At 51.9% G+C, this 20549-nt stretch overlaps 1 protein-coding gene across 4 annotated transcripts in view; it reads left to right on the top strand.

Annotated features, from left to right (window-relative positions):
* Nucleotides 1-20549, top strand: part of LOC309850364 (carboxyl-terminal PDZ ligand of neuronal nitric oxide synthase protein-like) — a 264278-nt gene that overhangs the window by 195660 nt on the left and 48069 nt on the right. For 2 of the 4 annotated variants that reach the window (XM_082704194.1, XM_082704196.1), the window contains one exon: nt 3733-3791. In XM_082704194.1, the coding sequence (XP_082560320.1) occupies nt 3733-3791 (59 nt within the window). Of the gene's footprint in view, nt 1-3717; nt 3792-20549 lie in introns of all 4 variants that reach the window. The other 2 variants (XM_082704193.1, XM_082704195.1) reach the window with 1 other exon arrangement.

Genomic DNA, 20549 nt, shown 5'->3' with positions numbered 1-20549 from the left:
GCTGGGGGTGTCCCCGAAGCAGGTCCTTCACCACACTGATGGTGGGGTTCAGAATGCCCCAGGCGGGACCCGTGGTCTTACCCCCTGTAATTGGAGGTCTTGGGGCACATTCAGCGTTCTCTCTGCAGGAAGTTTTGACAAGGCAGTAATGTGACGCAGAGCCTTCCTTCAAGTTAAGCTGCTCTATTGGTGTTGATTTTTTAAATTACCTTGGCGTGAGGAATTCATAGGAAGGGAGGAGACGTGAGAGAAGGAGAGACAGAGAGACAGGCTGGTAAGCTCTAGTTCAGAGGCCTCCTGAAGGCTCAACGATGCTATGAGCGTCCTGGGCAGGTGCAGAGGGACGTGATTCTGCACGTACAGAGTGGGAGTCTGGCAGCGGCTGGACGGGACCCCGCGGCGCTGCCTGTCCTCTCCCCTTCCTTTCTGTCTGCGGAGCCAGTGAGGGGGTCCGTCTCCATCTCCCCGGGCCTCGCTGAGCGGCCTCACCGTTACCACGCGGACTCTCCGTGGTGCTGGGGAGGCCCCGCCTGAGCCTGGACCTCGGGCTGAAGGAGGCTGAGGACCAGCTCGTTCCGCCCTGCTGGTCGACCTGTTAGCAGTCAACGTGGCTGTGAGGTGCCCTCTGCCTCAGCCGGGGGCTGACAGCTCGTGTGTGCACCCTCTCCTTCCCTCCTGTCTTCTCCCTGCTTCTCCACTGCACTCCCATCTGGACTTGAAATGTCGTCATTCCCGGGTCCGTCTCGAGGACGGTAGCCCATTCAGGACAGTGGTAGCAACACTGAAAATTTCCTCATGCAGCTTCCAGGACTCCCAAGATCTTTATTTCTAATCATTGAAACAAGGAATGGTTTCAGGGAGAAGCGGGAGCTATGTGAGCTTCTGGAGCCAGTGAAACTAAGTCTGGCTGTAGGTGGCCTTCATTACTAATGTCGCTGTCCCATGGTTGAAGCCAACTTTGAGGCCTAACCGCAGCGCGGCGGTAGGTCATTCGTCTCTCTTCCTGTTTTCCTTCTCTTATTAAGAACATTATTTTTCCTAAAATGTTTTCCTTCAAAGAATATTTATTTCTGTGTAGAAAAGTGAGAAGGGGGCGATTCGTGTGTGTCGTCTTTGTTTTTTTTTCCTCTGGAACATTTGAAAAAGAGGAGGTCTGTGAAATGGTTTCAGAGCAAGAGAGAAGACATTGTTCCTTAGGTCCGCTGGGCTTCCCTCTGAGGGATGAGGTTTACGGTCCCGCACTGATGCTCACTTGTACCGGAGAATGGTCACTGGTTTATGAATCAGAACTTAGCTCTCATCTTGACCAGGCTGTACACGAGGGGGACACCATGCTGTGGTCTCTGCACGGCTCAGGGTCTTATTTGAAAGATGATGGCCTGGAAGGGATATTGAAGCGTAGACTTTGCCCCAGGTCCTTTGACTTATCTTGGTAATTTTCTGATCCCTTCATCAATTTAATGGACATATGCAAGGATTCCTGCAAAATCTATGAAGGGATTGGACCAGATTTTAATGCAATTTTCAGAAAAGGAAAATAAGTAGGTGGAAAGTTGTTTATTCTTTGGTCAAGATATCCTCTAGGGGTGCCGGGTATCCCTTCTAAAAGTATTTTCTGAAATGTTGAGGTTTCGCTCGAAAAACACTTCTCTACCAGAAATGGGGAAAATCTCAAATGCGTAAAAAGAGAGTCAAGAGATTGCACTACTGAGATGACAGGTGTTGGAATCATCTGACAAGGATGTTAGGGCGCCGTCACAAAGATCCTTCCATGAGCAGTTACACTCTTGACACAGAAGAAGTAGGAAGGCTCAGTAGGAAGAGAAGAAAGAAGACCCAAATGGAAATAATAGCACTGAAACCTACAACTGCTGAAATACAGTCCAGGTGAACGGGCTCACCAGCGAGGGAGGTGCTCTCTCTCTCTCCACACGCTGCTAACTGAACTGAATTAAGACTGGGCAGGAATACGTGCCCATAAATAGAAATGTGATTTAATAATAATGTCTAATTATTTAGTATTTGTATTACAAGTTGCCCCAAATCAAGCCACGTTTGAAATCTGTTTTGCTGTTCAAAGGACTCCCAGGGTGAACATTTCTACTGCATGTTTAACACAGGCATCCAAATGATGAGTCACTTTGCCTTGGAAAAATCTCGGTATTGCAGTGGAAGCCCCGTGTGTGCCAGTAGGGCTGCTGGAAATACGACCCACTAGTCCTTGCTGGGCTAAGAGTATCAGCCCTGGAATGCAGAAATGGACGGGTCTCTGCCAACCTGACCCCCTATGAATCAGTAAGGGATTCCGGCCAGAGGACCAGGTTTTGAGGGGGACACTGGCAAATGGTGTGGGTATAGACAAGGTCAGCTAAGGTAGCGAGAAGTCTAGAAGCCCGGTCTGGTGAGGACTCTGCTAAGCTGGGGATGATGTTGTATGAAGAAGAGGGCCTGGCCTGGCTGTATGTCTACATCTGGAGCGATCTTGTTGCGAAAAAGACGCAGGCTCCTTTGTCGGTGTGTGTGCTGAATGGGCCGTTTGTACATGAACATCTCGCACGGCCGAGCAGGGCCATTCCAGGAAGGCAATTTTTTTGAAAAACTAGTTCTTGAAGCAGAGTTTTCTTTTCTGAGACAGCGTCGGTGTTGAATGCTTGTAAGCCCGTCGACAGGCCACCTCTGTGGGCCGGATTAGGATTGACTCAGACTTCGGGGAGGAAGTGGCCCGTGCAGGCGGTGCTGTCTGCTGGGCGCGTCCGGGGTTGTGTGTGAGCAAAGCTGCTGGACACATACTGCTTCATGTCTCTGAAGGGCCTAAACAGGGACTCCCCCGGGCCCTGGCGGAGGCCTGTCTTCCCACACCGGTGCTTGGAGGGCCACCACCCTGGGTGCAGAGAGCACTCGTGAAACAGCCATGGAGTCCACAAAGGCTTTCTTGCCTTCACTCTGCTTGACCCTCTTTCATGGAGGGAAGAGCGTGTTCTTCCCGGTTGTCCTGGACAGCCCTACCTCTGTGGCCAAGGCCAGTGGAAGTGCGGCAGGGGTCCCTGTCCCTGCACCTGGTGGTGGGGGGTGGAGGGGGCCTGGGAGGGCGCGGCGGCTGCTGTCCTGGTGCTTCTTCAACGCCCGGGGGTGCTTCTCACTTCGTCAAGCACCTGGGGTTTCCAGGACAGCCCTGAACCCTCTGGCCTTGTCCTCACACCCAGTTGCCCTGGGGTCTCCTTGGCACTCACAGTTAGGTTCACGGGCAGCAGGACTGTCCTCTTGGGTAGCTACAGTGTACCAGTAACCTCTCCAGGCGTGGGTGCCCCCAGCTCCCCTCTAAGGAGGGGGCTGGCAGCTGGCTTTCCCACAGCTCTGCCTCCTTCTCCGCTGTGTTCCTCCTCCTGCTCCCACTCCTCTGGAGTGACGTGTAGTCTCTTTTTCTCCCCTTGGTGATCTCTCCGTGAAATTTTGCTTTGGAGTCCACTTGTGGTCCTCGGAGGGGTGGCAGCCTTGGCTCCCACCTGCCCTCTGTGTCCCGGAGGGACACTCTCCTTAAAGTGCTCGAGGAAGCTGCCCAGACTAGACAGGACATCTCCCACTTGTCCTTTGGAACCCTTAGCCCCAGGCCTCTCAAAAGTCAGGCCAGGAGCGGAGGCATGTGTTTGCGTAACGATTAGTAGCTTACGTGTGCCCTGGTTCTGTAGCGAAGGACAAGCCTAACTTATTCATTTACAGCTTCTTTTATTGCAGAAAAAGGAGTGGACGTGGGATGAGAGCAAGATGCTGGTGATGCAGGACCCCATCTACAGGTAAGAGCCCCGTTCCCCGCCTGCTGGCCCCTGGAGCTGTCGGGCTGGTGGGGCCAGATAAATTCAACTAAATTTCTGCTGCTTTTCCCTTCTGGACCTGCTGTTTCTATACATGTAAGTACAAGAAGCACATCCACGTTATCGTTCAGGCTGAGAGGGAAATGCTTCTGAGGCTCGATCGCACTGTCTAGAAATGAAGGAGGATTTCTGCTTGGTGTTTAGTCCTCATCGTTTGGTGGTCATTTGAGACTTTTCCAGCTCGTGTTAGTTTTATCTTGACTGAAATTTTATAATTGCCTATCTGTTCACCTCTGCGCCTTCAGAAACTGAGTGCAGATAAAGGGTTTGTGATCTGAGAACGCAGAAAGTCACACGTATAATCCCTAGAAGTTGCCTTCAGGAGACCGGTAGGATTCCTCAGAGGTTAGATGTGTGCCCCCTGGGCAGAGGAATATCTGGGGGTCACAGTCCCGAGCGCCAGGGTCCCCCTCGCACCCACCGCGGGACCTCGACTCACCCGCGTCCCTCTGGTGTCCCGGACTCTGCTGAGCGAGCGCCCCCCCACCCCAGCGCACCCCTACCTCCTTCCTGTTTTCTTCACCGGCAGAATGGGTATCAGCTCTTCCTTTGGGGTTTGGGGGAACCCAGAGTCAATTGACTTGCTTTGGTCGGCAAAATGGATAAAGGTTGGGACTCCATTGCGGAGTGGGCAACATGGTGGCCCTGCCTTCTAGTCAGAGTGGTTGCCTGGGAAGGGAAATTTCCATTCACTCAAGGAATTATACGAACGTGAACCCCCGCGGGCCGGGTGTTGTGCTGGGTGATTCGGTGGGTGACTCGAGTGAGTCAGTCATGGTCCCTTACTTTTGGGGGGTGTTAGTCTGGAGGGAAGCACGTCACTGAGATGCAAGACCATGTGTCTGACAACGTAAATTTCTTTCTCTGGGTCCCTGTTGTACTTTCATATGTTTGTGGAAACAAGTGTTATCGTGTGTTACTGTCACTTCAGGTCTTTTGCTGGTAGACTATGAGGCTCTTCCAGGGGGAGAGCTGTGCCCGCCTCACTTCCGTATTCCCAGCCCCAAGCCAGTGTCTGGCCTAGATGCATCATTTAATAAACGTGCGATGGGTGGTTGGAGAAATGCACTCAACTAATATCTGAAAATTAACTTAAGTGTTACAGTGATTCACAGGAGGGAATGATCACTTTCTACTTGAGTGATAAGGAAAGGCTTCGGGGAAACAGATCGCATCAGAACTGGGCTTGCAGGATCTGAATGGATGAGCCCCTGTCATTCTCCTTTTGTAAAAGGAAGAATTTATGGGTGTGTTGTTTTGTTTTCCCACAGGGGCACCGTACGCATACAAAGCCAGCTCATTGTGAATGCTGCTCGGGGACTTGAATCAACCTTTTCTGGGTTGAAAGAAAAGACTTTCCCCAAAGCTTTAACAACATAATCCATACAGGATATCAATTTTAGGTCTTATAACAGCTTTATTTTGAGGTGTAATTGACTTACAAAAACGGAGCATATTTAGCATGATTAATTTGGTGAATGTTGACCTGCGTTCACTTCTAAAGCCATGACCTCAGTCGTGATGGTGAGTCTCTGTCACCCCCACAAGTTTCCTCGTGTGCCCACTTGTGATTTTCTCCACCCACCCTTTCCACTTTCCTGCCCGATCTCCCTCCCTCCTGCCTGCACATGCCCAGGCAACTACTCTCTTCCTTTCTGTTGTTCCAGACGAGTTTGTGTTTTCTTAAAATTTTGTATAGAGTCGTGCAGTGCGTCCTTTTACTGGGCCTGGCTTCTGTCATTAAGCATGGTTATTGTAAAGATCATTACTTGTCATTGTATGTATCAGTGGCTTATCTGTTTTTATTCCTAAATAGTGTTCCATGGCATGAGTATAACTCGATGTGCTCAGCCATTCGTATGTTGGGGACATTTTAGTGTTTCTAATTTGAGGCTATCACAACAAAAGCTTATATGACTCTTCAATACAGGTGTGTATACGGACATACACTTTCATTTTTCTTAGGTGAATACACAGGAGTAGAATGATTACATGGTAGGTTTTTTTTTTTTTTTTTTTAGTTTATTTTCTTGGTTGTTTTTTGGTTTTGTTTTAAAAGATTTAATTTATTTGAGATTAAGAGAGAGAGCACAAGCAGGGGGAGCAGTAGGCGGAGGGAGAGGGAAAGCAGGCTCCCTGCGGGGCAAAGAGCCCAACACAGGATTCGATCCCCGGACCCCACGACCATGACCTGAGCCGAAGGCAAATGCTAAACTGAGCCAGCAACGTGCCCCTATTTTTTTTTTTTTTTTTTTTAATGAAACTGCCAAACTTTTCCAAAGTGGTAGAACTGCTTGTGGAGTTTGAGACCTCCAGTTCCTTCATATCTTTGCCAGCATCTGGTATTGTTTGTTTTGTTTTGTTTTGTTTTTAGCCCTTCAAATACATGCATATTAAGATCTCACTGGGGATTTAATTTGCATTTCCTAATGACTGATGACCTTGGGCATCTTTTCATCTTCCATGCCATTCCTGTATCTTTTGTAAAGCATCTGTTCAAATCTTAGCCCATTTTTTTATTGGGTTGTTTTGTTTTCTTACTGAATTTTGAGAGTTCTTCATAAATTGTGAATTCATATCCTTTATCAGGTGTGTGGTTTGCAGATATTTTCTCCAAGTCTGGCTGGGCTTCTCTCTCTCTTTTTGAAGATTTTATTTATTTATTAGAGAAAGAAAGCACGTGAGAGAGAAAGAGAGCACAAGCAGGCAGAGCCTGAGAGAGAAGAGAAGCAGACTCGGTGCTGAGCAGGGAGCCCGAAGCAGGGCTCGGTCCCAAGACTCTGGGATCCTGACCTGAGCGGAAGCAGACATTTTACCAACTGAACCACCCAGATGCCCCTCAGTTTGTTTCTTTAAGATGCTATGAGGCATCTATCAAAGCTTTCATTCTTCCTCCTGCAAACAGGCATCCAGTGGTTCCAGACTCATTTGTTGAAAGATTGTTCTCCCTCTGCTGAAGGAGCTCTGGTGGAAATCTGCCTTCCCTCTCGGGCTAGTTTGTTTCGAACTCTGTGCTCTGGTCCGTCCACCCAGTTGCTGATCTTGATGCCAGAATCCAGTGTCGTGTTTGCTGCAGCCTAAGAAACATCCCAGGTTCGGTAGTCTTTCTTCTGGCTGCTGTTCTTTTTCAAAGATTTTTTTTAAGGAGTTCAAGGAGCACCAGTAAGATGTAGCTTTTGCCTTTCCTTTCCTTTTAAGAAGAAACATGCTTTTTCGTGTGGGGTGAAAAATGTCAAAGAAATTTTAAACTTTAAAGTTAAGTGTGAGTGTCCTAAGCACATTTTCATCCAGGTCCCTGGCATGCCAAGGCTGTTGGACAGAACAGGACTCGGCCTGAAAAGTGAAGGCTTCGTGTTTAATTTCTCCTTGTTTCAGATTTCACTTCCTTGGTTAACGTGCTTACTTTACTCTTTCTGGTTTAATGGGCATACTTTGTCCCCCCCAAAGTTAAAAAAACAGCACTGGAGTGGTCGTACCATTATAGAAGTCCCTTGCCTTTGAAATGCAGTTCCCCTGCCCTGGTATCTTCTCAGTCTTACTGGGCACTGGAGGAATAATCAGTCCCCTGAAGATTTCTGATTCTAGGCGGCAGACATGTAAAATGAAAATCCTTCTTTTTAACCAAAGGCAGTAAATTAATTGACCTGAAGCCTTCAGGGGCCAGGCTGGCAGTCGTTCTCCGGTTTTTGAGTGTAAATGAGCAAACTAGGGAGGGTCCCCATAAGCTGTCCAGCCAGTCCTCAGAAATGTCATTAATTAACATGCAAGTAGTTGGTGAGATCAGACATGAGAAGAAGTGCGGTCTGGTTTGGGGACCTTGTCTTTGAGCCACGCTTTGATTTTGAGCAAGTCTGAGATCCGTTATTCAGGGCTAGCTGGGGAAGGGAGGCAAGGATGCGTGGGGGAGCTCCGGTGTGTGGTGTTCGCCGTGCTTGGCACCGTGGAGAACAGTGGTTAATCAGTCCGGGTCCCATCGGAAGCCAGAACTCACACCGTGATTTAAACAGAAGAACTATAAACAATTATTCAGATGTAACAAAACAGTATCTTTAAAATGTAAAGAGTACTCTGGGGGTGCATGGCTGGCTCAGTTGGTTAAGCATCTTGACTCTTGATTTTAACTCAGGTCATGATCTCAGGGACGTGAGATGGAGCCACACGTCGGCCTCTGTGCTCAGTGGGGAGTCCTCTGCTCGAAGGTTCTCTCTCGCTGCACCTACTCTCTCTCTCTGTCTGTCTCTAAGTACATAAATCTTAAAAAAAAAAAAAATATGAGAAGTTAAGAGCCAAATCTTAGAACGTATCCCCTCATACTTTATTTTTGGGAAAGTGGGGTAGAAAAACCCCCGAGGCAGCATTTTTAGAGGCTTGCAAATAAGCAAAAAGAGGCAGCCACCCTAAAAGAGAGCAAAGGCTGAAGGCGGGCTGGCCTTCGGGAAGTGGACGATACAGTGAGTCCTCCAGGAGCTTCATCAGAGGAGGGGAAGAGTCCGCCGGTCTCTCCGTAGGAAAAGAAGGGAGAACCACGGTGCCACAAACTGGAAATGAGCAGTGGAGACCAAGCAACTGTATGTTTTTAAAAGCGATAATACCCCTTTGAAGGCAGAAGGACAAGTTCCCGTGGGGATTAAAATAGAAGGTTTTAAAAATGTGTATAATATCTAAGGATTATTTTCCTAATGGAATCAGATACTACCCTAACCTGTAATACACAGGCGGCATCCTGTAATTAGGAGGGAAGATAGACTGTGTAGTAATTACTCACCACTGTCATTTTGGGGAGCCACAAAATCTCTCGGGATTCTTTTTTTTTTTAATTTTTTATTTTTTATAAACATATATTTTTATCCCCAGGGGTACAGGTCTGTGAATCACCAGGTTTACACACTTCACAGCACTCACCAAAGCACATACCCTCCCCAATGTCCATAATCCCACCCCCTTCTCCCAACTCCCCTCCCCCCAACAACCCTCAGTTTGTTTTGTGAGATTAAGAGTCACTTATGGTTTGTCTCCCTCCCAATTCCATCTTGTTTCATTGATTCTTCTTCTACCCACTTAAGCCCCCATGTTGCATCACCACTTCCTCTCTCTCGGGATTCTTAAAGGTCTCCAATATCCAGGCTGTCCCTGCACAATCAGACCAAGACCTCCCCGACAGAGACGATCCTGCTCTCTAAGTTCCCTCCCTTCAAACCTTGGCATGCCCAAGTCCCCCCTCAAACCCCGGCACACGTTCCCGTGGCTCCCTTGTCACGGGAACATGGCAGGGCCCCGGGGTACCGGAGTCCTGGAAGGTCGGAGGAGGAGGAGCAGACCTGGGTGCTCGTACACCCGGTCTCCTTTGAGCCTCGTCCCTCAGGAGCCTCTGCTGGGCCTCGGAACCGGAGATCTCTCCCCGACGTCTGCTGTCTTTTCTGAGCCAGCTTGTCTGAGGGATGGGAGTGTTCATGGCTGCGGCGAGTCGTGTTTCATGTAGAGATGATGCTTTTATTCCCTCTAGTGCTAGAACATTCCATGGTCAGTGCCTCTTCATACATATGCATGAGTAGGAGTAGGAATTACTCAATTTTACGCATGGTGAAAGTTACGAACTAAGAGGGTAAAGGGCATATCTTTCGTGCTATCTGGCTTCAGTTCATTCCCCAGGGCCGCTCTGCAATCCCTTATTCGCCCCGGTACGAATTGCACTCTGTGCCGCATCCTTCTCGCCCGCTTCTGCCTGTGGGCTCCGTACACCCTCCCTCTCCCTCGGTGATCCCCGTCTTCATGTCGTGGCCCACCGTGGCTCTGTGCCCTGCCCTCCTGTGTTCTGGGTGTGGCTCCACTTGTGTCTTCCCCATGGGCTGTGGCCAACCCTTCCCCAGCCTCCCCATCTCTCCCTGCCAACATGTTCTCCCTTCTATCCTGAAATAGCCTCCCTCACCCCTGCCACCCCGTGCAGGAGCACATCTGTCCACCCTCAGCTCCCTCCCAGGCCCGGTGCCTGTCACCCTAAAGCTCCTTGCAGTCTGACTTTGACTTCCAACCCTTGGCAGAGACTGTGCGCTCCGAATTTGCTGGCGCTCACCCCACCTCTCCAGACCCCGTGCACCTCCTGCTGCTGCTTCGGTGCCCCCCACCCCCTGCCTTTCCGTTCTCCTCTTATTTTGGTGTCTCTGCCTGCCTTTCCTTTGCTTTCAATCTTACATAGTCTTGTTCCTTCTTTATCTGTTCCCATCCTCTAGCTTCCTCAGAAGTAGACTCTGCATAACCTGCCTACCTCGTTGTGGGCTTGGCAAAGTCCCCTGAGCTTGGGAAGCCTCCGTATTCACGTAGGACTCGGGGCAGCTGGGTGGCTCAGTCGGTTAAGCGTCTGCCTGGGGCACAGCCCTGATTCCAGGGTCTTGGAATCGAGCCCCGCATTGGGCTCCTTGCTCAGCGGGGAGTCTGCTTCTCCCTTCACCTCTGCCTGCTGCTCCCTCTGCTCGTGCTCTCTCTTTCTGACAAATTTAAAAAATCTTTAAAAAGAAACAAATTCAATCAGGGCAAAAGAATGGCAAATTGCATCATAGTAACTCTAAGTGCGAAGGCAGGAACCGCTGTGTTTTGTGCACGGCTGTATCCCTGGGGTCTGCAAGGGGCCACGTAGTAGGGCTCCACAGATGTGATGTGACAAAGCTGGGGCGGTTGGTGCTGAAATATCCATTTCAGGCAGCCAGTAAGCTTCCTTATTTTCTCGGTGGCCTTCTGCTCTGCCCTTCTTGGCAGCCTGAATTGCAAAGCTGGCAGGTAGCAAATAGCAGAAAATCGAGGGGCCATCAGCATGAGCGAAGCTGGACCTCTGGCTTGGGGTCTCTGTGCCCAGCCTTAGACATCTTTTACACGAACGATGGAAGATGCAATTAGGCCAACTTTAGAGAACATCACCTAATTAAACTCTGTCCACTGGGGAGGAAATCACCCTGTGGAGGGAACACTAGGGGAATAGAGAAACCAGGCCTGGTCCCTGTTCCACTTCTAAGTGACTGCTGACTTTGGAATTCTGTTTCTGTTTCATTTTCTCCTCCTTACATGGGTAAAGGGAAGGCACAAAGGGAATCTGCAGAGCAATGACGAGGCTCTGGTGCGGGGGTGTGGGCAGAGCAAAGCCAGCACCCCTTCTCTTGACCCCTTTGGCTGCTACCAGGTAGACCCTGGCCCGGGCACCCGTGGGATGGTCTTGATCTTTCCCGGGGCGCACATACTTCGGAGAGTCTGATGCAACTGGATTCTGTCCCTGGAACAGAGCCTTCCTGTACATACTTGCAGAATTTTGAATCTGTGGGCACTTTGTGGACCACAGAGGCCTGTGGTTTATCATTTCCAAGGTAAGACCTGCGAGTGCCAGTAATCGTTGTCAGTTATCTTTGAATATTTTGCTTCTCAAGCAGGGAAGCTTTATCATTAGAGGTCCTTCTGTAGGAGGATGGTGGGGGGAAAACCTACCTTGCTTAATAATTTAGTGTTTGAGTGATTCATGGGGTTTATTTTGTCAGCGCAAGTGGCATTTGCCCATTGTATAGAGGCACTGCCTCTTAAAGGAAACCAGTCTTTTGTTGGTGGGTTTCCAATCACGTAAAGGGGAAAGGAGTTTGCATAGGACGAGCTTTTTGGTACCCTAGGTGTTTGGGAATTCACTTGGATGTGGGAGGGTTGGTACAGGGTCTGTATGTGACGCTGGGGTATAAGGGCCATTGTGCAGTCACCCTTCACTCCAAAGGCAAGTAAAGATTGCCCTGGCTCCAGAGCTGTGGCCCTTGTCTGATGAGTCCTAAGAGACCGGGTCTATTATCGTAGTCAGGTGCTGTCCCAGCTCATCCCACAGTGGTCCCTTGGGCATTCTATACCACACACTAGTCCAGACGCTGTGTGTAGTGCCCTGTCTCTTGATTCTGGCTGGGAAGCCCACGGGGATCCCTCTTGCATCTTGGCATAGTTAGGAAAAGGTGATGCACTACTGCTCAGAAGGGTAGAGCTAGTCATGAGCCTGGCTGCTTTCCTGCTAGCACAGACCTCAGACCGCGGAGATGAGCATGACTGGGAGATCCAGAGGGCTCTGTAAAGTTCAGGAAATACGGGAGGAGAAAAGCTGGGTTGTCTGTGAGTCCCCACAGCCTTTATTGGGAGACCCTGAGAAGCAGCTGTGGGGAAGTTCCAGCCTTTCCCAATGGCTGGTGGCCATCGTGATCAGACCATGATTGGTCAGGTCTTCTGGGTTCAGTTACCCGTCTGTCAAGTTCTTGGACGAGAATCCCAAGGTTTGCTGCATCCACGAGGAATCCTTTCTTGCTTTCAACCCTGCTCCCACGGTGGAGATCTGATTTCGATTCTTCTCTGGACCCCAGGGCTATCTAGTCCTTAAGTTCATTCTGTTTCTCTGTCTTCTGGTTCATCGTAGGAACTACATCTTACTCCTCTTTGTGCTCCCATGACTGCTGTCTTCATGTAATTGTGCTCAATACATGTTTGTTGAATGGAACTGATTTCTTGTTAAATCTTTGCAAAATTCCCAGGAGATGGGTACCTTTTCTATGGACTTTTATCTAGGGTTGATTGGATGGATGGATGGACGAAGGAATGAACCAACCAACCTGTAGACCTACGTGGAGCACTGAATGCCACCCGTATTTTATTTGGGGAAGGGGATAAAAAAAATAAGAAGCTTAACATCAAGAACATACATGACTGTTCAAAAGGCAGCCTTGCCCTTGGGAACACGGAGGATCCAGAAGTCATGTGACCTTGCTCAGTTCCGCTCAGGGAGCCAGCCAGCCGTGTTGTGGGATTCACCACAAAGCCAAGGCCACCTCTGAAAATAGACTCTTTCCTTCCTCAAGGTGGCAGGAGACGCCAGCCCTGTCCTCTGTTACTGCTGCTGCGGGGGGGGGGGGGGGGGACATCTTTTTCTCTGCATCATCTCGGTCTTTGACTTATGTCTTGTCCAGTTTGTTACTGTTTTTTACTGATAATTCAAAACCGTCCGAGAGTGGATGGGAGGAGTGAACCCATAATAAAGGGTAGATGTGTTCCTCTTGGCTTTAACAATAGCCTCGATAAAGGGGTCTTTGGAGGGGAAGAGCTAGAAGAGCCTCCGAGAATAACCCCGATGGGTGCCGTCTGCATGCGAGCGCATCGCTGCCCCGTTGTTTTTGCCTCATTTGTTTGCTCCAAGCTTTTCTTGCCAGGATGTCTCCTCTCCCGTGACCTCTTAATCGTTAGGGGGTCCTGGCTGCTGGGGCTGGGGTATCGCGGGTGCGTGTCCTTCCCGGAGGAGCTGTCCGGGCGGCGGGCCAGCGGTCCCATCTGCTCTGTCGGTCCTGATGTCCAAACACGGGTGAGCACATTGTGTATAAACACAATATGTGAACACAAACCTCTGTCTTTATGTTTGTAAGAAGTTTTTTGGTATTTTTTGTTTTGTTTTGTTTTTTAATATCAAAAGAGCTGAATCCCAATCCCTCCCAGTTGCCTTTGTTCACTGGTGGGAAGGACAGAGCCCTCAGGAAGCAATTAAGCCTGGCAGTTGCCTCAGCTGACGCGGAGGAATTGGCCAAGTTCACTGCGAGAGACGGGCGGCAAGGGCGCGTAACCCAGGTCTCCGGAGAGGCTGCTGCGTCCCTGGCTGGGCCTCCCCCCGCCGCTTCCCCCTCGCCTCCTTCATGAATTTCTGGGAGACGCTCTTCCTCCCGCCCCCCCCCCCGCCCCCGCCACCAGCATGAATGAAGTGTCCCTCCCGGTTCTAAGAAGACGGCCACCGACTTTTTCTGGCTGCACGTGCTTTCCTTTGGATGCATGGCCGGCGTCTGGGAGGTGTCCTCGCCCCGCGGGAAGGGAAGGAATTAGCCTGCAGGTAAAATGCAGGTGGGAGCCCTTAAAACAGCCTTCACGTTAACCAGGACACGTGACTAAAAAAAATCTTCCCGAGCTCTTGCCTCAGCCGCAGACGCCTCCGACTCCTACGCACACATCAGGACGGCCTGGCCGCCAGGATGCCGCGCCACGGAGAGGGCGACCAGCCGGGGCAGGCCCAGCGCAGCTCGGGCGGCTTCGGAGGGAGCGCCCTCCTGACTCCCCCCAGGCGGGCTCTGCACCCAGACCCCATCCCCGGCCGTCTTGTCTGCATCTTGAAACGTTTTCCCTCTCTTTTCCCCTGGATCTTGCGGCTATTTCTGCTGTGTTTCTTCCTTTTTGAGCCTATAAATAGGTTCAGGTTTTGCCATCAATAGAGCGGAGGCGCTCCCGGGGCCCGCCTTCTTAGCTTGTCCTTTCCCTGCCAGACTCTTCAGGGTAATAGCTCTTGGGGTGTGTGTTTCCCAAACCCCTGCTTGTTGCTCAGCTCATTAGATCGGGGCTTCTGCGCCCCGCACCAAGCCCGCCCTGGCCGCCGTTGCCAGGGATGTCTGACGTGCTACTCCCTGGCTCTCCGCAGCCTCCTCCTCAGCTTCTGTCCCTCCAGGGCACCGAACACCGTGGACCTTCCCTCCCTCTGGAGACTCTCTGGAGACTCTCTCCTCCCTCACTTGTGTGCTGGTTCCTCGTGTTCCTTCTCTTCTCTCCTGGTCTTTTCCTGCTGTGTTTTTTGAAGGCTCCCCCTCTTCTGCCCTTTGTTTCAGTCAGTCCCATTACCAGGACTCTGAGTGAGCCTGAGAATTCCCTTCCTTCCCTACCCGCCCCGAGGAGGGGTCTCCTGCTTCCCATGGCTGCCGTCGCCTTCTGCATCCTGGTGGCTCCTAAGTCTGGGCCTCTCTCCTGATCACTTATTTCTACTTATCTCACCAGAAGGGCCGTCCGAGTGCTTTAGTCACCCCTCAGCGTTGACATGTTCAACACCACTTCCCTGTGCCCTCTCCTTTTCCTGCTTCTGTGTCCCATAATCTAGTTAGTGTTTTGTCCGCCCAACTCAGAATCTTCCTCCTCCTCCTCCTCATGTCCAGGGAAATGGCTCTGGAATCCATGTCCTGCTACCCATCATCACGGCTGCTGTCTTAGAGCTTCCCCTTTTCTTGCCTGGACTTCGGGCCCATCAGCCTGGTTGCCCAGACCGTGCACTGCCCAAGTCCAGGCTGCATCCATCCCCTGCCCTGTGCTTGGCATCTGACTTCCCAGATTAGCTCTCCTGAGGGTTTGTATGTCTGTGGATGAGGAAATGGAAACTTGACCACTAGAAGGCTCGCCCAGTGTCTCACAGTTAGGAGCAGCAAGACCAAGACTTGAGTCCAGCTCCTCGGCCTGCAAAGGCCCCGGTCCCAATTCTTCCTCTGCCCCCACGCCTTCCATATTGTATAGCCTCTCCTTGGCCTCCCTTCTCTTGCTCACGTCCTCCTGCAGTCCGTTCTCCCACCACCAGCACTACCAACGATGTCACTGCCCTGCCTAGTCCCCATCAGTGCCATGAGCACACGAAGGGACAGCTGGGCTGTCCTCACCTCCCTCTGCCCTCGCCTCCTGCTGGGCCCTTGCATGTGCTGTGTTCCTGGTGCCAAAGCACATTGCGCTGTTTCATAACTCTGGGCCCCAGTTTGTTTTGTTTTGTTTTGTTTTTAAGGGAGAAAGCATGTGTGTGAGTGGGGAGGGGCCGAGGGAGAGAGAGAGAATCCCAAATCGGCTCCATGCTCAGCGCAGAGCCCGACACAGGGCTCGGTCATGACCTGAGCCAAGACAAGAGTCGGATGCTTACCCGACTGAGCGACCCACGTGCCCCTCACCCTTTTCTTTGACTCCATGCCTTCTCTGGGCAGTTTCCCTTGCGAGGGGTGTTCTCCCTGCCCCGTCTGATGGCCGGTTCTCCTTGGCTTATCCAGATCTGCTCTGCACCGGGCCAAGTGCCTGCTGGCTGGACTGTGTGTGCCGTCCATGGGCTGCCTCCCCGTCACGAGGGCTCTGCCAGGTGGTACACGGTTCCTTCTCTAGGCTCTGGCAGCCACCTGCTGTCCTGCTTCGGGGGCCCTGGGGTGCCAAGGGCTCCCTTGGGGACTGTGCTGTCTTCCTCTCTCCCTGTACTCTGCCCCGACCTTTGTAAATAGTCCGCTAGTGCACGCACCTTGGATGACTCCTGTGATCTTTTTCGTGCCAGGCCCCAGCCTGAAGCATCCCCCTCCACAGTCCCCATCACCACCCACCTCTTCAGGATGCTGCTGGGACAGCAGCTTCCGAGTGCGCCCTTCCCGGGAGCAGGCCAGCTCTGCGTCCCCCACGTCCCCAGGGCTCTGCTCCTCGGTGTGTGCTCGCCCCACTGTGGAGCACTACCAGCTCCTTGAAGTCAGAATCTGGACTGGGCTCCGTGCTGCCTCCCGAGACAATCTGCTGTGGGGCTGGGGAGGGGGTCGGCAGAGTAAGATACATGTTTCTTAGACTAAAGCTATGCCGAACCATCCCCAGGGCTCGACACTGCCTCAGCTGCTGCTCTTGGGTAGTGGGAGACAGCCGAGAGAGAGAGTTTGTGGCATCACGGCGGGAAGAAAAGAATTCTCAAGCCAGGACAGTCTGGTTTCACGACCTTTTCCCATCCCCCAACCCTGGTGCCTGGCTTCCTCAGTCCCCCCAACCCAACCCTTTCCAAAGTGAAAACAGAGGACATTAAAACGTGATTGGGAATTGTAATGAGATCAAGAATGTGTTTGCTCCACCCCCCCAACCCCCATTTTGTTCCAAGATCTGTTTGTGGTGTGCAAGTAAAGATACATGGTTCCGTATGATTAAAAAAAGAAGAAGAAGAAGAAGAAGAAGAAAACAGGAGATCGTGATTGCGAGGAGGTTGTCTTGGGACAGATTGTCCTGGGCTTTGTGAGGGGTTTGGGTGCTGATGCCCGCCCCACCACCACATTCTCTTATCCTTGAGTCCTGAGGTGATGTGCCTTCAAGGGAGCTGTGATTCGGACCTTCTTTGATGTAGGATCGGGAGGTGGGTCAGAGGAATCAGAGAAGGAAAAGTACCTGGTCATGCCGGCCAGGCACCCCAAGCCCTGGAAGGGGAGTGGGTGCCCTGTCCTTGCTTCCCGTCAGGCGCATGGGGGTTCCCATGTGCCGAGCAAGTGATGGCGGAAGCGGGGGTGGATTAGAGCAGAGGACAGAGTGTGTCATGAATCCCATGAGTCCCAGGAAGCTCCAGGTGGGTCATCTGAGGACTGACAGCCTTCGGAAAAACTAGGATGAGCATTTATAGTATTCCCGGGTTGGTCTATTTGAAGAAACTCGGGTAGAAGGTGCGCAGGCGGGGATCGCAGAGAAACCAGCACCTCTCCCCCGGGTGTCCCCTGGAAATCTTATCCACGGGAGGATGAATTTATAGGCTACCAGAGAGAACCTGTGGAGGCATCAAGGACTTGGGAACATATCTGGAGAAGGAAATTCACAGTTTCGAGGTGGCCTCAATGCCTAAAAGGATATTAGTCACCACCACAGTCTAGTAATCAGAGGCTGTTTGACGGTCGGCGGTCAGCTACGTGGACAAGCAGGTTGTGTAGAAGTTGAGGAACCTGGCTGAGACGGCTGGGGTTCAGATTCTGGCTCAGAAACTGTCATGGGTTGGATTGTGTCCCCTCAGAAAGAGAAGTCCCAGTCATAACCCTGGATACGCGTGACCCCTGGCTTCCCCTGGACCATGCCGTTGGGGAGCAGGTCTGTTAAGACATGGGACGTGGGTGATGTGTCCCAGCCCTGGGGACAGCTGTGAAGTAAGCAGTTTCACTGTGGGACCAGTTCGTGAGTTCATCGTGGTCCCCTCACGCCAGAGAGCAGCCTGAGAAAGCGTCTGAGGGGAGCAGGCCTCACGTCCAGAATGGCCAAAATGAGAGATGGAGGAGACAGAAACGGAAGGAACTTCTGATAGAAGAAAACCAGCCCAAGTGATAGAGAGCCCCGGGAACGCAGCGGGAGGAAAAGCTAATCTGACCGAAACGGTGATGAGAGAGAAAAATGATCACCACAAAGGTCAATTTTATCTAAAGATTCAATTAAAGCTCAGAAGCATGGAGAAAATGTGACAAGCAGGGACCGGAGTGTGGACACATGTTCACGTAGCAGGGCTGGCGGGCTGAGAGAGACACACCAGTCCTTGGGTGAGGGGCGGGGGCGGGGGGCGCGCTTGCTGCTCTGACCCTCGTGTGGTTCTGAGAGCAAAGCCCTGGGGGCTCCCTCCAAACCAGCACCTCTCCTAAAACTGCCCCCAGGTGCTCGGAGGATAACATATTCATTTGGGGGCAGGTGGCTGGGCTGCCTGGGGGCGTCCTTGCTCTTGCGGGGTGGGAGTGACGTGGGATTCTCTCAGGACAGAGCTGTCCTCGGCAGGTCTGACCCAGCAGGGCGGTTCTGGTGTCCCCTGTGCTTTTCACCTCATGCTTTGTTCTCTCCCAGTGCTTTGGCCTTGGAAGACCCACTGGGGGCACCTGGCTGGCGCAATCGGTGGAACAAGCAATTCTTGATCCTGGGGTTGTAGGTTCGAGCCCCACATTGGGTGTGGAGACGATTCAAAAATAAAATCTTAAAAAAAAAATAGATCCCATTGGGTTATGTTTCTGCCATCTGCAAGCTACTTGGTAGCTTATCGTTCCAGCCACGGTCCATTCTGCTCTGTCCTGGGGGGTGTCTTTTGGGTTAGGAACGCCCACGGCTCTGAGAGCTCAAGAGAACCTCTCCTCCCTTATAGCTCGAGGCCCTGCCCCCATGGTGACATCAGGGGCCCAGGGGTGACTTCGCTTTGTTCTTTCACTCACAGGCTCACAGGTTAAAAGTCTTTCTACAGCACATGGGCTACGGAATATTTGCCCATCCCCCGTCTCGCCCACTCTCCATCTGCCCGTCCCAGACCTTTACAACTCTGAGAGAGATTTTTAGTCTCATTTCAAGGATAAGGAGAGCAGGAAAAAACTGCCCAAGGCCCCATGTGTGGTCTAGAACCCCCATGTGTGGTTTGGGCTGCGGCAGGCCCCCAGCCAGCCAGTGAGACCCTCCCCACAGGCTGTGAGCAGAACAGGCTGTGGGGGCCCGTGTGAGGGGGACGCAGCTCTGGGTCCTGGGTGGAACGACGTGTACACAGACTCAGGAAACCTTGCTCGAAACTCTTCACATTCTCTGTAGCCAGTAGATTCCATAGTCAACAGGCCATCCCCGCTGAGACGAGGACGGGGGACGGAGCTCTCACACAGGGGGCCAAGGCCATGCCGGTTTAGAGGTCATCCTATCAGAGAGAAGGCTGGGGACAGAGTAATCCGGAGTGGCGGGGAGGGGTGAGCACTTGTGGACACAAGTGCAATGTTAACTGATTCCAGTTGGTCCCAAAGAGGGGAGCCCATGGAGAAATATCATGGTGGCTACCCAGATTTTTATACGGGGCTCCTTAAAAGAACACGGAATGGCAGGCAGAGCTTAAAAGCAAACGTGAACGCAGAGGAGCAGCCGCGATGGACCGAGCTTCCGGGCTCAGTGGGCTCTAGGAAGGGGCTAAAGACAAGAGAACCGGCACAGGGGATGGAGCATGGGGCCCGGAGCTGCCAGGCCTCTCTCTGCATCTGCCCGTTCCATTTTTCTTCCTTTTCTTCCTTCAGTGCAGCACCATCCAATCTTCAAACTAGAAATGCTAGAATATAGGAGACTTACAAAACAACGTTTAAAAACCATGAGGACAAAGGTGCTCCTTCTTTAAGTGTGTCTGAGCCTCAGGTACTTGGGTCCTGAGGTCCTAACGAATGAGATGTGAGAAGGCGGCCGGCATGAGACATTCCATGCCACTTTTTAGGAAGGAGGAAAGTCTGCGTCCAGGGATCACACACTAGTGAACTCCTCCAAGAGATCATGATGCAGACAGTCTGTGAGAGCTCGGAAAAGGAAGTCGTGGTCACCAGGCACCAGTGCTAAAAAACAATGACCCAGGTATGCTTATACACCCGCCCTGGAGCACCGTCGTGCGAATTGGCTTCGATCGTCTGAGCTGACCACAGTGCGGAGCAACCAGGAGATCCTGTCCCGCTCCACGAACCCCGGAATGTAATTCAGTTCCGTGTCCTTGGCAAGAGTCCCTGGAGAGCTGGGGGTGTGCAGGGAAGTTCACAGGGAAGAGGGAACTCCTGTTTGCCAAGCAAGCAACTTGCCGTGTGCTGGTTGTTGTGTTAAATAAGGAGTGTGTGTGTGTGTGTGTGTGTGTGTGTGTGTAAATACTGACTCAAGTGAGGATGGAAAGGGCTCCTCAATGGAGGGGTTGGCCTGAGGTCAAGAGCTGGGAAGTGGAAAAGCTACGACTTGAACCCAGATCTTTCTCACCCGCAGCCCTCAGTGCAAGCCTGGTGGGGCCATAAGCCACGGACATGGTGCCGTGCAAGAACTGTCGAAAGAGAGGGTAGTGGATCGCTTTACCAATGAGCACATGAAGCGTGGCGGCAGTTTCTGAATATCCCGGAGGTTGCCCTATGGACAGAGGATTAGCCTTGTTCTCTAAAGCCCCAAAGGGTGGAGGTAATAAGGCGCTTACCGTCCCATAACCACTTGCTGCTGGGGGCTCCCCTCTCTGGGTGCATTCCTCCTCCGAAGCCCCGGCCGAGAGGCAGTGCTGTGATCATCCCTGGTTCACTGGCGCAGAACCATGGGGAGCCGGGATCTCCTGCTAGTCCGTTGCCGAGCCCGGCCGATAGCCGATATCCGATATCCGGGTCTGTCCCCAACAAGGGC

This window comes from Mustela nivalis, assembly GCF_964662115.1.
Source record: "Mustela nivalis genome assembly, chromosome: 16".
In the NCBI taxonomy this organism is placed as follows: Eukaryota; Metazoa; Chordata; class Mammalia; order Carnivora; family Mustelidae; genus Mustela; species Mustela nivalis.
Note: the sequence above shows the minus strand (reverse complement) of the source record. Positions and strands in the feature narration are given on the sequence as shown.